The sequence below is a fragment of the Pseudonaja textilis genome, chromosome 1, assembly GCF_049901715.1.
Source record: "Pseudonaja textilis isolate UNSWEBS1 chromosome 1, rPseTex1.2, whole genome shotgun sequence".
NCBI classification, from domain to species: Eukaryota; Metazoa; Chordata; class Lepidosauria; order Squamata; family Elapidae; genus Pseudonaja; species Pseudonaja textilis.
The window spans coordinates 223,421,783-223,438,070 of record NC_141990.1 but is presented as its reverse complement, the minus strand read 5'-3'; the positions used below and the strand labels follow the sequence as shown (position 1 = coordinate 223,438,070).

General features: G+C 42.4%; 1 protein-coding gene across 1 annotated transcript; it reads left to right on the top strand.

The window, feature by feature from the left end:
- The first annotated feature begins 4,604 nt into the window (after positions 1 to 4,604).
- On the top strand, positions 4,605 to 16,128 carry UNC93B1 (unc-93B1 regulator of TLR signaling). The gene is made up of 12 exons (XM_026707957.2): positions 4,605 to 4,990; positions 5,407 to 5,510; positions 8,033 to 8,174; positions 8,461 to 8,614; positions 9,103 to 9,264; positions 9,629 to 9,758; positions 9,963 to 10,056; positions 10,214 to 10,338; positions 11,306 to 11,488; positions 11,572 to 11,845; positions 12,292 to 12,410; positions 13,636 to 16,128. Exons 1-12 carry the CDS (start codon positions 4,981 to 4,983, stop codon positions 13,951 to 13,953), a joined length of 1,815 nt encoding a protein of 604 aa, XP_026563742.1. The 5' UTR covers positions 4,605 to 4,980; the 3' UTR covers positions 13,954 to 16,128.
- The last annotated feature ends 160 nt before the right edge of the window (positions 16,129 to 16,288 follow it).

The following is a 16,288-nucleotide window of genomic DNA, read 5'->3' as shown; positions in this document are numbered from 1 at the left end:
TAGATTACTGTAGTTGTCCAAACATTTTTTTTTGCCACTAGTGTTACCAAGATACTCAGAGACAAATAAGATCCAAATTATTAACCTCTCTTCCAAAAAGGATGAACATATAGGGAAAAAACTGAGCCACCAAGCCTGTTTTCCTAATAATCAATAGATCTCTGTCTTGTCTAGATTTAAGTTCAGCTTGTTCATTCTCAACCAGCCCATTACTGAACGTAGGAAATGGTCACAAAGAGCAATAGCTGGCATGTCTTTGGTACTTCATTCCAAAGTGCTGGTCATTGCCTCCCAGGTGTAAATATTAAACGGGACAGGCAACAGAATGTGATGATAACTATAAGCCAACAAGTATTAAATATTAGTTGTCCCCGCCTGCAAAAAAACAGCTTTTGGACATGATTTGAAAGAATAGACCAGAAGTGATTCAAAATAGCATCCCTAAGGTATAACATAATTCAAGTTAATGCTATATAGTTCATGCTAACAACTGCAAGAGATTCAAGAGGAGGAATGGTTGTTGGTTGTTCAGCAAACTTTTTATCCACAATGGGCAGTTTTTGTCAGAATCCTGAAATAAATGCAGTTTTTCATGAAAAAGATTGTAAAATTGTGGTTACATGATCGCAGAATGTTGCAAATGGTTCTAAATGTGAGCTAATTGATGAGCATCCCAAAGGCAATCAAGTGACTGAAGGTTAAGCCCAGCCACTGGAACTTTGAATCTTGATCGTAAATACCTGTAAATACCTCTTTTGAGAGTCTTTTGTAATTTGGAATGGTTGCTAAGCAACTGGTTGAAAGTCCAGGACTACCTGAATCAAGGAGTGGAATTCACCAGAAAATTCATGCACAGCCTCAAAAACTACCATCTGAAAAGCATCTAAAATAAGCATCTGAAAGGAAAACTGTCCCAACACTGAATCCAAACGGATCTGATTGTCTTTATCGATCAAAAATATGTTTACAGATTGCAAATTATATCCGTAGTACACTTTCATATCTGGTATCCAATTTAGAGAGAATTATAATTTTGGTTTCCTTGTTGCTATTTCTATCTCTCTTTTAATTATTCTATTTGGCACACATTTTCTAAATTTCTATTCAGTATATAGAACTGAAAACAAAAGTTTCAAGATGACTGTGTTTAAAAGCAGAAGTTAGTAGGGATGCCAAGCTGCAGAAATGAAACTTGGAAAGTATGAAATGCATACCATCAATCTGTATTTACTTAATCCCTCATACAGGTGGCCTTGATGCTGAAACATGCTAAATTCCCAAAATGCCAAGGTGTCATTGGCATGACCAAGTTTCTTCACATATCTGTGGGATGCCCATGGAAGTGTATAGGTTTTATTATGTCAAATCTTCTATAGGAGAAACAATATATCTTTAAAGTATATAATATTTGGGAATATAATCGAACTGTTTTCACTTAGGAATTGTTGGTACAAGTTGTATATCATAGAGATTAGTCTTTGGTATTCACTCTTCCAGCATTACCAACACACACGCACCTCATTCCTTACAGAAAACTTGACCTCATTTCTTACAGAAAACTTGAAAACTGGACCTCATTCCTTACAGAAAATTTGAAAACTGCACCTCATTCCTTACAGAAAACTTGAAAACTTGATCTGGTATCTTCATTTCTGCTGACCTTAAAACATACAGAGCATGTAGAGATCACCACAAATCCATCAATACTCATATTTTTTCCTGTCCAGCCACATCAGTAAGAGGATGCAACCAATTACATACAACCAGTCATACGCCATAGGTATTTTTTGCAATAGCTATGACTTCAGCAGCAAATTGCTACAATGGATGGATTGCAGGCTGAATTCTAAACATATAGGAAAAGCTAGGCATAAGCAAATCTATATGATGAATGGTTGTAAGAATCAGGTATGTCTGGTCTAACTAAGAGACGGAGTATGGATGACATAATAGCAGTGTTCCAATATTTGAGGGGCAGTTACAGAGAAGAGGGGTTGATTTATTCTCCAAAATACCTGAGGGCAGAACAAGAAGTAACGGTTTTAAGATTATTAAAGAGAGTGCCAACCTAGAACTGAGAATAAATTTCCTGACAGTTAGAACAATTAATTACTGGAACAGCTTGCCTCCAAACATTGTGGGTGCTCCATCACAGGTGGTTTTCAAGAAGAGATTGTCCTGTTGGAAGAAATACCCTTCTGGGTTCAGTTCCAAGTGGGGAAAAAGTCACTGGAAACATGGAGGCTGTTTGGAAAGATGGTTTAATGGTGGATAGCAGGACCACATGGCTTGGAGCTCCAAAGTGAAAAGGACGATCACCTCAGTAGTAATATTCAGCAGGTTCTGACCAGTTCTGGGGAACCAGCAGTGGACATTTTGAGTAGTTCAGAGAACTGGCAAATACCACCTCTGATGAGTTTTTACAATATCCTTCCCCTGCCATTCCCACCAAGCCACGCCCACAGAACCGGTAGAAAAAAAAATTGAATCCCACCACTGGATCACATGCTTCAATATGTCGGGTGAAGGAAAAGAAGGAAAAAGGGGCAAGATGCTGAGAGTGCAATTGCTTTATACCCTCTATTGGGCCCCACTTTAGTGTTTCCTGTTCCTGTGTAAGAAATGTATCCCATTGGCTGTCAGACTCCCAGGGGCGGGGTCTTAGCTAACTTTGTAGGCTTTGTCTGGACCACATGGCTTCACCTGAGTGCTGGCTGATGCAATCTTCCCAGGCCAGGTGGTGACATGGGTAGAGGCCTTTGCTATGTAGAATATTCTGGCCCAGGCTTTAATGGTGCGCCCATTAATAAAGGTGAGGGTGAGCTTCTGCTTCTGAGTTTCTATTTCTCTTTTTAGGGGAAATATTTTGCCTTTTTAATATTTCCTAGGATATCTCATTTTTCTAGGAGAGGGATGGGTGCTAACTTCCTATAATCCAAAATGGGATATTTGTCCAAAATGGTAAAGGGTGTCCTGCTGGAGCAGGTGATTGGACTGGAAGACCTCCAAGGTCCCTTCCAACTCAGTTATTTAATGTTATCTATTTTTAAGATGCAGAACAACCTTTGAGGAAAAAGAGAGTGGTTACATGGTTTGAGACCAAACAGATTCAGAGCAGATTCTGCAATAGTCAATAGATATGCTTTTTGTATGGACGGAACATTTCCAAATAGTTCCAATTACTGACCACCAATGGACTGATGGGACTCTACACAGCCATTTCATATTTGCAGAAATCCCCATATTAATATTCTCTTATAGAGCTATGAACTACATTTGTTGCCCTCCTCTCTGTCTCACCTTCTAACTACCATACTACAATGGAGAATTTCTTGAACTAAAAGTCCTGTTACTCAACAAATCAAACAGTTTAGAAACAGACTTTAAGTTCTAGTCCCTCCTTGGGCCTGAATGGAGCTGAGTGACCCTGATCTAGTCACTTTCTCTCAGCCCTAGAAGGAGGTAAGGGCAAACAAACCACATATGAAAACGTTGCCAAGAAAACCATAGGCATTATTGCAGGCACCATCAGGAATCCATACTGCCTTGAAGGCACATATTTAAACAGACTTCAGCTGGGATTACCGTAATTCTAAATCAAAATATGGTATAGTTTGGATTATGCCTGCTGTGCGAGCCCAGTTATTGCTGTTTGTAAACCATGATTTATAGTTTAACATGCTCTTACAGTTCAACCAACTGTGATCTAGTCCAGGGGTCTCCAACCTTGGCTACTTTAAGCCTGGCGGACTTCAACTCCCAGAATTCTGAGAGTTGAAGTCTACCAGGCTTAAAGTGGCCAAGATTGGGGACGCCTGGACTAGATCAGTCAAGTAGTTGACAACCAGTGGGCCATGAGAAAATTGTGGTGGGCCGCAGAGAAATCTCATCCTCAGGGCACCCCCTCAAAGCAATTAATCCAGGCTGCGCAGAAACACTAGGCTGCCCTGCCCACATGGCCCATGGAAACACTTCCCACCCACTTATTCTTACCGGACAAACTTGCCTGCTAAATTGCTATTTTTCCTCTTTCCAACCATCATCTGTTCTGCCGTGCTGGGAGATTTAGATTAGCTAGGAAGCAGGAAATGGTTGGATTTCTTGCTTTCTAGCTAGTCTTTAGATCTTCAGCTCTGCTTTTAAGCACAGCTAAACCTCCCTTAGGACTGAAGGTTCTATTATTCAGTGCAGTCTCATGGCAAGCAAATTTGAGAGACTGAGTACTGAATGATTCTGTGAACAACTCAATCTGCCTGCCTGCTTTGCATGATTTTGGGTTAAAGTTGCTCTTTTTTTAGTAAAAAAATTCAATATTTACATACATGGTGTGTTGTGAGTTAATTATGTGAGTTTGCTTGCTAGCAAATGTTATGAGTTTGCTTGCAAGCAAATTTTATGTGACAGACTGAGCTAGCCGATGGCAGATAGATGGATCTCTGAATGAATCTGTGATTCTGTGAGCAACTCAATCTGTCTGCCTGCCTGCTTTACCTGATTTTGGGTAAAGGTTGCTCTTTTTAAATAAAAAAATCCAATATTTATATAAATATTTATAATGTTTATATACAGCCTTGCCCAGACAGTCACATGGCCACCAAGCCACGCCCACAAATTAGGCCACGCCCACAGAACCGGTTAGCGGTCCCTGGGATTTAAAATTATGAAATTAGTGGTCCCTGAGGTCCAAAAGATTGGCGACCCCGATCTAGTCCACCAGCAAACACAGTCGCTCGGATTCTCTCGCACCCCAGAGAAATAGAGCGCGCAACCCTTGAGCGCCAGGCTGTCCTATCTCTTTAAGAGAGCGTTTCTATGCGCGTAGCTCCCAGCCCAGCCCACCCGAGGCGGAAAAGCGAAGTGAACCTTCTGTGTTTCTGATGCTGGAGGATCCTGTTAAAAAACCGACAACTTTATAGCCTTGCTTCAGTCTGCGAGGACCGTCGCGCTTGCAGGACAGCTGGCTACAAAGCAGGAGCGGCCATGGAGGAAGGTAAATCCTCCCCCGCCCAGCTCCTTTTGGGACGGAGAGTAGGGTAGGGGATTGAGGGCAACTCTAGGATCTCCCCAGCCATCGCGTCTCTTTCGGGGCTTTTGCTCTTGGTTTGGTCCTTAAAAAGTACAGAAAGTGTATATAGTGCGCGCGATCCTGCCGTGCCCCCCAGCTCAGAGCAACCTTGAAGATATCTCGCGTTTTTAGCCCCGATCTGAATGGCACTTTTCCTTCCCTTGCTGTCCGCTGCTCTGTGGAAACGCAGAAGGTTTGGGAGCAAGGAGGAAGTGCAGCAGGGAGGGTGCTTTGGGGAAAGGAGAAACCCCGCGCTCTCGGGATCCGAGGGGAAGCCTTGCAGTCCGATGCAAGGGTGTGGAGCTGTTGGGACTTTCGTTTCCTCTGAACGTTTCCTACAGGCGGCAACATGTACGAAGAGCCGCGGGAGGGCGGGGGACCTCCTGAAGGACGTGAAATTGATGACGTGATGAATGGACCTGTCCGGAATGGGGCAGATGTACAGGTAAGAAATACCTTTCTTGCTCAATAACATCCAGGAGCTGGATGAGTTTGCCTCGCTCTTTACATTTATTTATTTGTTTGTTTTTTGTTTGTTTAAGTCAGCGATTATAAGATAACAGGTATAAGTATAAGGTAGTTATGAATACATGAAATGGATATACATAAGAAAAATATAAAAGAAACAATAGGACAGGGACGGTAGGCATGTTGGTGCACTTATGCACGCCCCTTACAGAGACCTCTTAGGAAAGGGGTGAGGTCAATAGTAGACAGTCTAAGGTAAAGTTTTTGGGGTTTGGGGAAGAAACCACAGAGTCAGGTAGAGTATTCCAGACATTGACCAGTCTGTTGCTGAAGTCGTATTTCCTGCAATCAAGTTTGGTGCGGTTTACCTTGAGTTTGTATCTGTTGTTTGCTCTTATGTTGTTATGCTTGAAGCTGAAGTATTCATTGACAGGTAGGACATTGCAATATATAATTTTATGTACTAAGATCAGACCGAAGACGGTGTAGTTCTAGGTTTTCTAGGTCTAGAATTTCAAGTCTGGTGGCATAAGGTATTCTGCAAAGTAGAGGAGTGGAGAAGTCTTCTTGTGAAATATTTTTGGACTTTCTCAACTGTATTAATATCAGATATGTAATGCGGGTTCCAACTGATGAGCTGTATTCAAGTATTGGTCTAGCAAATGTTTTGTATGCTCTAGTTAGTAGTGTGATATTACCAGAGAAAAAGCTATGTAGGATTAGGTTAACAACTCTTAACGCCTTTTTGGCTATGTAGTTACAGTGGGCTCTAGCACTTAGATCATTAGAAATGAGTACTCCAAGATCCTTGACAGAGTTTGGATCATCAACAAGGTCTTGACTATTCATCTTGTATTTTATTTTCTGAATTATGTTTTGCCAATATGTAAGACAGAGCATTTATTTGTTGAGATTTGAAGTTGCCATTTGTTTGACCATGCTGACACATAGTTGAGGTCTTTTTGAAGGGTAGCAGTATTGTCTGTGGTGTTGAATAGCTTTACATCATCAGCAAAAAGAACGCAGTTGCTCTTAATGTGATCACATCGCTGCCCACCTCACCAGCTGCAACTCTGGCTTCAGAAGCTAAGCGAGATGATTTCTAGTTGTAGGTTAGTCTGGGTAAGAAGTCATAAAATTATCCCAGAATATGACAACAGAAAATCACTTGTACATTGTCAGGAGGAAAATCCACTCACAATATGGATCTATCTGTGAAATCACTCTGTGACTACTTTGGCTTAAAGGTATCTTAGTTTTTTGATAAATCTAAGGTAGCCATCCCCAACATGGTGCTTCTTAGAGATGTGAGTTTTCAACTTCCATCAGTTGCCAGACTGGAGAAGGTTATTCTGAGGAAATTGTCTTGCATAGGATGTGCTTGTCTCTGTATTCCGTTTGTGTAAAATGTTTACAGAGTTTAAAGAATGTAGCTTTTTGTGGGGAGAAGGACTGTAACAGGTTATATTACCTTCTTCATTCTTATTCTTTCAGAACTAGCAGTATGGCTTTAAACCAGCTTTTCACCACATAAATATGAAATTGTTTCTTACAAGTTGCAGCCTTTTTCAATGCCTTTTTCAGGGGGGTATTTGTTTTAGAGGTGGAATATTCTGTGGCATTTACCTAATGCATAAGCTGCAGTATTTTGTCAAGATGTTGGAAACAAGTCTTTGCTACCTTGACATGTTTATCCCTTTATAAGTACTAGGGGGATATTTCATCCTTTGTTGTAAGTAACACTTTCATGCACCTTCCAAATTTGCTCTGAACATGAGTGGATACAATCCGTGCATTTTTTTCCATTTTCACCATTTTTACAGAATGATCATTTCTTGCATACAATGTTTAAATACCAGAATGCATCACTTTAAAAGCAACAAAGTGAGATAAAGCTACCATCATCCATAGACCTATTAGCATGTTACCTAAACAATAAAAAACCTTTTTTAAAAAAACAATGGAGTTATTTGCAACCATTAGGGAAACAAATGTACATATATTAGATCTGCTGGTGAAATGCCACCTAAGGACTTTTAATTCTCTTAAAACGCAAAGTTTTCTCTGCAGCAATGCCATATGTAGTCTATTTAATAGAAATGATAAACAACATTTTTTTAAAAAAATTGAATGAGGCAGTGAACATTCAATGAAACAAAATAATGATTGGATATAGCCTTTCTTTGGCATCTGTTTCTGGAGAAGCCATCTGCATGTATTGTAATCATACTAAAAGTTTTACCTATACATACATACATATGTACGCATGTGCTTGTGTATAAGCTCCTCAACATTCAAACTACTTGGATTCATTGCATGTCTTCCCCAAAACAGCCTTATATTGGAGAATAGAACTCTTAGAGTGTTACTGATCTTCTTGGCTGTAATCCTAGCTTTGATTGCAGGTCACCTCCACTCATTTGTGGAATATGTCTGTGTGTATCTTAATCACTTCACCGAGCATTTTTTCCCAACTCCTTATGATGCTTCTGTCTTCAGCTGGAGGATTTTGTGGGGGCTCATGCAGAATACAATGAAGAAGAAGAAGAGCGAAAGTATTTCCGCCGTAAGCGTCTTGGAGTTGTCAAGAACCTTTTGGCAGCCAGCATAGCAGGAATGCTGACTTATGGGGTTTTTCTAGGTAAGTATTGCAGGAGTTACTGCCATTCTCTCCTTCTGGTTTTTATTTTTATTTTTCTGAGCATCACTATAGTTCAGTTCTCACATCATCCAGAACCATAACTTGGCTTGCTTCATTTGGGATTGGTGTGCTGTGAAAACCCAGTCTTTGTGATTTGTAAACCATAATCCGTGATTTACTGAAATGGAGGAACTCAGTGCTGAAGATGGAAGCTTTCTATAGCAACTGAATGACAGACCAAGGGCAAAAAGGATCAGTCCTAGAGTTTCCATGTTGTCTTCCACAGGTCTGCTTCAGATGCAGCTCATCTTGCATTATGATGAGACCTACCGGGAGGTGAAATATAGCAACCTTGGGCTACAGAATATTGATAGCAAAATGCTGTTGGGCATCAGCCTTACACCCCTTGCCGCATTTCTCTATACTCCAATATTTATCAGGTAAAGTTCTGTCTTTGATCAATTTTCTTTCTTTGTCATGTATTTTTTGAATTGCGGTTTTGAAGCTTTAAAAGCTCTAAAGCAGGGGTGTCAAACTCAAGGCCCACGAGGCATTCCAGCCCACGGGGTGCTTAGATCTGGCCCATGGGGCCACCCTGGAAACAGTGAAGGACTGGTCTGTGATGCCTCTGCCAGAGAAAATGAAGTTGGCAAGGGCCGCATGCTGCCCTCCCAAGCTCCATTTTTGCTAGCAGAGGGTTGCAGGAGGGTGTCACAGCCGAAAATGGAGCTCGGGAGCCTGTTTTTGCTGGCAGAGTACTTGGGCCACCACCGGTGCCCTCAACATCGAGTTGGCCATGCCCACTCCAGCCATGCCCCCCCTGGCCCCCTCAAGGTCAAACACAACCCCAATGAAGTTTGATACCCCTGCTCTAAAGCCAGACATTCACAACATCCAGAATCCAGGCCCTTTTCTTTTATCTTTCCAGATTTTTTGGCACTAAGTGGATGCTGTTCTTGGCAGTGGGCATCTACGCACTCTTTGTCTCCACTAACTACTGGGAGCGCTACTATACTTTGGTACCATCTGCGGTGGCAATTGGGGCTGCCATTGTACCTCTTTGGGCATCTCTGGGCAACTACATCCTCAGGTGAGCCAGATTGCCAAAATTAGGCTGGGAAGGAGAAACAAATGCTGTGCTACAAGGCTGGCTTTATCATATTTATTCAACTTTCTGCCAGCTTGATTGGTCTCCTTGGTGGTACTTTTCCCAGACTGAACTATATATTCAGGCTGTTTCACATTCTATAGATGGTAAGTGGGGAGGGGGGAATGAATTACCAACTCTTTGGATGTTTCTGTTATGTGTAAGCAATTCAGGGCTGCTCCCATGTGAAGAAGCGGTACATAGTTTAGCTTAGGCTTTACAGCAGTCTCCTGGGAATAATGGGAAGCTATGCTTTGTCCTGCCAGGCTGACCCATACTCTCTTTTTCTGCACCTCTATTCCAACAGGATGGCACAGAAATACTATGAATATGTGAACTACAAGCTGGAACATGTCCAGGAACAGAAACGAGCACCACGTGGTGCCTACAATTCCTACATCATTATCTTTGAGGCTGTCTTCTATGGCTTCTTCTTTGTGAGTACTCTGCCAACACAAGCTAGTGGGTTTGGGGGAGGAAGAGATGGTAGATAGCACCCTATGCTGTCCTCCCTTGTCAGCTGGGAAATGATAGCTCTATTGCTAAGCTCAACACTTCAGAAAGGTCCTTTGTGTGGCTTTTAATTTCCTTTTCTCCCACCACTAATGAAGTTGACAGTTTCTTCCATTCCTGTTTTCTAGTTGAGTTTTGTCTGTGCCCAGTTTCCTATGTTTTTCTTCTTGAAGAACTACCTCTTTGAGCTAAACCACACACTTTCTGAAGTCAAGACTTGTGGTGAGTAGCTAAGAGGGCTGCTATAATTTGGCCAGGCTGATACAGAATTGGCTTTTCCTTTGGGAAGTCTTAATTACTTGTAGCTCTATCTCATTCTCTTCTCCGGTGCTTGTCCGGCTGGGGCCTCCACTTAACCCAAGATCTCTTCCTTTTCTAGGGACTGCAAGCCATGGGATCCTCGTTGGATTCAATACCACAGTTCTCCAGAAATTGCCTCGCAGCAGTGAGCTCATCATAGTGGAGAGTGTGCTGATGGCAGTAGCCTTCCTTTCCATGCTTATGGTCTGTGCTGCAAAGATTTGTTTATTTATTTAATAATTTATATGGCCACCCAACTTGCCCATGGTGACTCCAGGTGGCGTACAGCGTGAAAAATCAATAATATTGGTTGGCTAACTTTCTATTTTTAGATAGTGGAATTGCTGGCAAAAGCAATGTCTTCTATAAGACAGCTTCATTCCCATCTGGAAGTGATGGGAACACTGATCACCAACACTGATCAAAAGTGTTGGTTGATCAACATGTTTCTGTTTTGCATGGGTTAGCAAGACATTCTGATCCCCAAGGCATTACACATCTGCAGGAGGATATATGTAAACATAGACACCTAACTAATGGCTATGCTGCTGCACCTTGACAAAAGCGGACATAACCGTTTTTCATATTTATAACCTTTGCAGCATCCCCCATGATCATGTAATCAAAATTAAAATGTTTGGCAACTGGTTCATATTTATGACCGTTGCTGTACCCCAAGGTCATGTGATTACCTTTTGGAACTTTCTGACAAGCAATGCAGAAGCCAGATTCACTTAACAACCGTATTACTAACTTACCAACTGCAGTGATTCACTTAACAACAATGGCAAGAAAAGGCAAAACTCACTTGACAAATGTCTCACTCAGCAACAGAAATGTTGGGCTCAGTTGTGGTTGCAAGTCAAGGACTATGTGTATTACAATTGTAAAGATGAGCAGAAATAATCTATTTCTCTATTTTGCTTACAAAAGGGTAGCATTAAACCTGAGGATAGTTCTACCATTGAAAACACTAGCCCCCTTTTGGGTCTGTTCATTCTGTAATCTCTACTATTTAGACAAATTTATCCAATAAGAGCAATATGATCTAAAATGTATTTCCCTGATCCAAATCATTTGCTTTCATTGATATGGGGAAAGTGGGAGAAAGTCAAGAGACCTACTTCTTCCCTGTCCTTGTCATTCCCACAGTGGCCTTTTGTTTCCACAGGTGTTATTTCTTTGTGGCTCTGCTTATCGCCCCACAGAGGAGATTGACCTGCGTAACATTGGATGGGGCAACATCTTCCAGCTGCCTTTTAAGCACATGCGAGATTATCGTCTGCGCTGCCTCCTCCTCTTCTTCATCTACAGTGGCTTTGAAGTGCTCTTCCTTTGCACTGGCTTTACTTTGGTATGTGTAAGCTTCTCAGATAGGAGGGACTGAGCGCACAGTGAGGTCTGTAAGCTGATGCTTTCTTTCCTTTTCTGTTACAGAACTATGGTGTCTGTTCTATCGGCCTGGAACACATGGCTTATATTCTCACTGCTTATGGAATCTCATCTGCTGTAGGCTCTACTCTGGTACTAACTATGCTGAGGCTGCCACGTCAAGTTCCCCTCCTTACTGGAGCTTCTATTCACACCATCATCTTGATTGCCCTCTTTTGCTGGGAACCTAAAGCCAAAAATTTAGCTGAAGCACCCATAATCTACCTGGTTGCTGCTTTCTGGGGCCTTGGCAGTTCCCTCAACAAGACAGGGCTCAGCAGTAAGTAAATAATATTGCTTTGTGGTCACAGGTTCCTCTCCTAGAACAAACAGATCTTTGTTCCTGTTCTGCTCCAAACAAATGCCTGACCATGGTACTTGCTGGGATCTCTGTGCCGCATGAAGTACATCAAGCCTAGCTGAATAATAAAAGCAATTTCCTCGTATGATGTACCACATGGTGATTAGTTGAATATTATGCTTTAAAAGCATAATACTAAGTTTTTGAACTGTTTCTCTCCCAACACCTTCACTCTTCACTAACAGAGAAGGATAGATTGTTTGCACATTGGGGTGCTTTCTTGTTGGCCAGGTTCCCCCCGCCCCCCCCATCCTCTGTAACTTTCCAACCAGCTAGTGTTGGGTTATTGATGGGAGTAAAAAAGAGAGAGAGAAAAGAAGAAAAGAGTCTCAAGATTCTGATGATTCACCGCTCCTTTTCTGTAGCACTTCTGGGGATGCTCTACGAAGACAAAGAACGACAGGACTTCATCTTCACCATTTATCATTGGTGGCAAGCCTGTGCCATGTTTGTCGTTTATTGCTGGTCTGGGATGCCCATGAAGGTGAGTGAGGGAACCAGGCACAAAAGAGAATTCTATAGGTCTAAGGATAGAGCCAGTGATGGGATTCAATTTTTTTTAACTACTGTTTCTGTGGGCGTGGCAGGGGAAGGAGACTGTAAAATCCGGTTTGTTGGCTTCGGTGACAGCAGGGATTCGCCTTCTCTGCGATCCCTGCTGAGCTAAGCCGCCTTGGTGCCTCCGATCCTGACGGATTTGAGGCTAAGGCTGCCCTGTTGGGGCAGCTGAAGAAAGGGGGATCCAGACGGGGTGAGGGGCGTCGCAACCCCCCAGCCGGCAATAACCCCTTCTCTCAAGACGGTGCAGCGGTGGTCTTTATGGCCACCATAAAGAAGCCGGCAACGGGATTCAATTTTTTTTAACTACTGGTTCTGTGGGCGTGGCAGAGGAAGGAGACTGTAAAATCTCCAGTCAGAGGTGGGATTTGCCGGTTCTCCGAACTACTCAAAATTTCTGCTACCGGTTCTCCAGAACTGGTTCGAACCTGTGGAATATCACCCCTGGATAGAGCACATTATTTTATTCTTTGGTAAAATGCAAATAAGATATAAAGTGGGAAAGGAGGAGAATTTCTCCAGTCTAGGGTGAAGTAATGAGGAAAGCATTAAGGCGAAACTGACAGAAAACATTACTCTGCTTGAGAAAGAGAAAAGCATTAGAAAGGAACTCAACTTCGCCTTGATTATAATTGCATTCCTTCACACTTGGCAATAAAAGAGGAAAAACACTAAAGCAAGGCAAGATATTTTGTGCAATGCTGAATCCTCTCTTCCTCCTAGACAAGGTTCAGGACAAAATAAAGAAGCAACTGAATTTTGCTGTTTGGTAACTAATAGGATGCAGTGGCTAAGACACTGAGCTTGTCAATCAGAAAGGTCAGCAGTTCGGCAGTTCGAATTCCTAGCACCACGTAACAGAGTGAGCTCCCGTTACTTGTCTCAGCTTCTCCCAACCTAGCAGTCGAAAGCATGTAAAAATGCAAGTAGAAAAATAGGGGCCACTTTGGTGGGAAGGTAACAGCATTCTGTGCGCCTTCGGCATTTAGTCATGCCAGCCGCGTGATCACGGAGATGTCTTCAGACAGCGTTGGCACTTTGGCTTTGTAACAGAGAGGAGGAGCACTGCCCTCTAGAGCCGGAAACGACTAGCACATATGTGCGAGGGGAATCTTTACCTTTACCTAACTAATAGAGGCTTTTCCTTCCAGGCTAAATTATCCATCTTGCTTGTTACTTTGGTTGCTGCTGTGTTCTCCTACGTATGGATGGAACGTAAGATAGCCCAGAGTGTTCCCCATCGTCTCCCTAAGATTCCCAAGCCTCGCCACAAAGTGCGAGGTTACCGCTACCTGGAGGAAGACAACTCTGATGCATCTGATTCAGAGGAAGAAGAAAAAGAGGGTGAGCAGAGGGAGGCGGAGGCAGAAGCCAATGAACCTGATGGCCCACCACACTGCCCTCGGCGGAGGAGACAACATAACTATGGGGAGCCCTTTGGGGAAGACGTTGGGGATATCAGGGGGTAGTTCCTGCTTTGCTTTCACTGTAACCCTTACAATATGAGCCAAAGACTATGAATCTCAAGTGCCTTAGATTTCAACTTCCCACTACATCAGTAACATTTTCTTCTTGGGATTGGTCCTGTAATGTTTTAAATTGGCCTTGGAAAGACTATGTGAATTATGTGCTTGGATTGCTTTCACGTTTAGTAAATCTGGGTCCATGTTTTAGTCTGAAGAATGGATCATTTAAGTGCTTCTGAGTTTGGTTGTTTCCTCACAGATATTTCATTATCTAAACTAGGTAACATGATCAATGTACCGGGAGTGAGATTTGCTCTCATTTTATATTCTTATGGCTTGCCCTGTCACTATTGGTGGGAGTGGAGTTTGCTGGGTCATTTAAAATAGGTAATTTGTAATAAGTCAATTTTTTGGACTTCCTCCTGCTTTGTCCTTACTCTCTAACAATGGGAATTACTAGGTACTCAAAGACAAATTCCCTTGAAACAGCCTTAATGATTTTGAAAGATGGGTACTTTCAAAAGTTATTTATGATATACTTGGGAAGCAGGGAAGGAAGGAGGGGTATACTGATACCTAACGGTACTTATAACACTTTGAAGGCAAAAAAAGGGAGAGGGATATGCTGACATGCCTTATAATTTAAATATACAATGATATATACAAAAATATATTAAATCCATTTCTAAAGTGACCATGTCCATAAGGACAATAAATAACAAGATAGAAATGTCAAGTAAACCATTTAATATTTACATTTAATCCTGGCAATTTAGTACTATCATCGATATTGTAAATGGTCACATGACCGCACACCTTAGCAACAGTAGATCTGGTAGTCCTGGTTACAGTCATAGGCAAACACCTCACGCTATTCCTGATCTGCTCTGGTCATCTGATTTCAACTTCCCCCCACCCACTACCTCTTCCCCATCCCTATCAGCCCCAGCTGGCTTTGACCGTTTTCCTCCTGCTCCTGATGAGGCAGTTGCTGGCCCTTTGCAAGGCCTTTGTGAATCCTCGGCAATGGCTTGCGTGGCATCAGGGAGGCTTGCACAGTCTTGTGGAGGTCCAGTACCTGCTTTGGCTACGCATACTTTGTCAGCAAGAGGAAGAAGGCATCAAAAATCAACTGGGATAGTGGGGAGATGGCAGTAGGTGGCAGTGGCAGAGTGCAGGGTAGTTAAAAAGGCCAGAGATTGGAAGGGAATAGACCAGTGATGGTGAACCTTTTTGTTGTGGTGTGCCCAAAGCGCGTGCATACTGGCACCCACAATGCAATGTGCCTCGCCCCCTGTGCATGAATGCAGAACACCCCTGCCCCACCCCCTTACCTACACTGCGCATGCCTCCCAGCTGATTTTCAGCCCATTTGAAGTCATTTTTGCCCTCAGAGGCTCGAGCGAAACCTCTGCAGCCTAGAGAGGCTGAAAATGGACCCATCTCAGCACTTCTGGTATTTTCAGAAGGCCCGTTTTTCAGCCTCCTGAGATTGCAGAGGCTTCCCTTGAGCCTCTGGGGGGGCAAAAATGGCCTCAAACGGGCCAAAAATCAGCTGGGAGGCACATGTATGTACAGTGCAAGTAAGTTTGGTTGGGCCTCGTGTGCTCGCACAAATGTCTTTGCATGCCACCTGTGGCACGCATGCCATAGGTTCGCCATCACAGGAATAGACAGTTGGGAGTTGAATGATATGCAATGGTTATAAATGCAGCAGGCTCCCAAGCACCCAAATTTCAAGTATATGACTGCGGGGACACTACAAAGGCTGTAAAATTGAAAGGCAGCTCCACTATAACTTCAGTCACTGAACAAATGATCATAAAGCAAAGATTATCTGTAAAGGTTTCCTTTCCCTTGTGAAAAACATGACTGAGTATATCTTTTTTTTAATACCTTGTAGAGACAAAACCAAGATAATTTAGAATTGGTGTCTTGTCTCTAAAGTCTATCTGAAGTTATCATCTTCCCTCCATCCAACCCTCCCCCAAATATAACATGAAATACATGTAAAAACTAATAAATGCATATATATGTAAAACCTCAAGAATCTCAGGATACCTAGGAATACTTAATTATTGCCAAAAATGGAAATATATTTAGCATTTAAAATTTTTATAATAAATTTTATGATGTTTTGAATAAAGGATATGCTGAGTCACAAACGCTTGAATCAAAGATGATGGAATCTGTCTGTAATGATGTACTAGTTCATTGCCAGAGGCTTAGCTTCTCTGACATCCAATGTTCATTCAGTAAAACCATATAGTAACTTATGCTGGGAAGGTTGTATCCACACTAGAGAAAGCAAATAGCCTTTTTGGTATGGCATATTCTT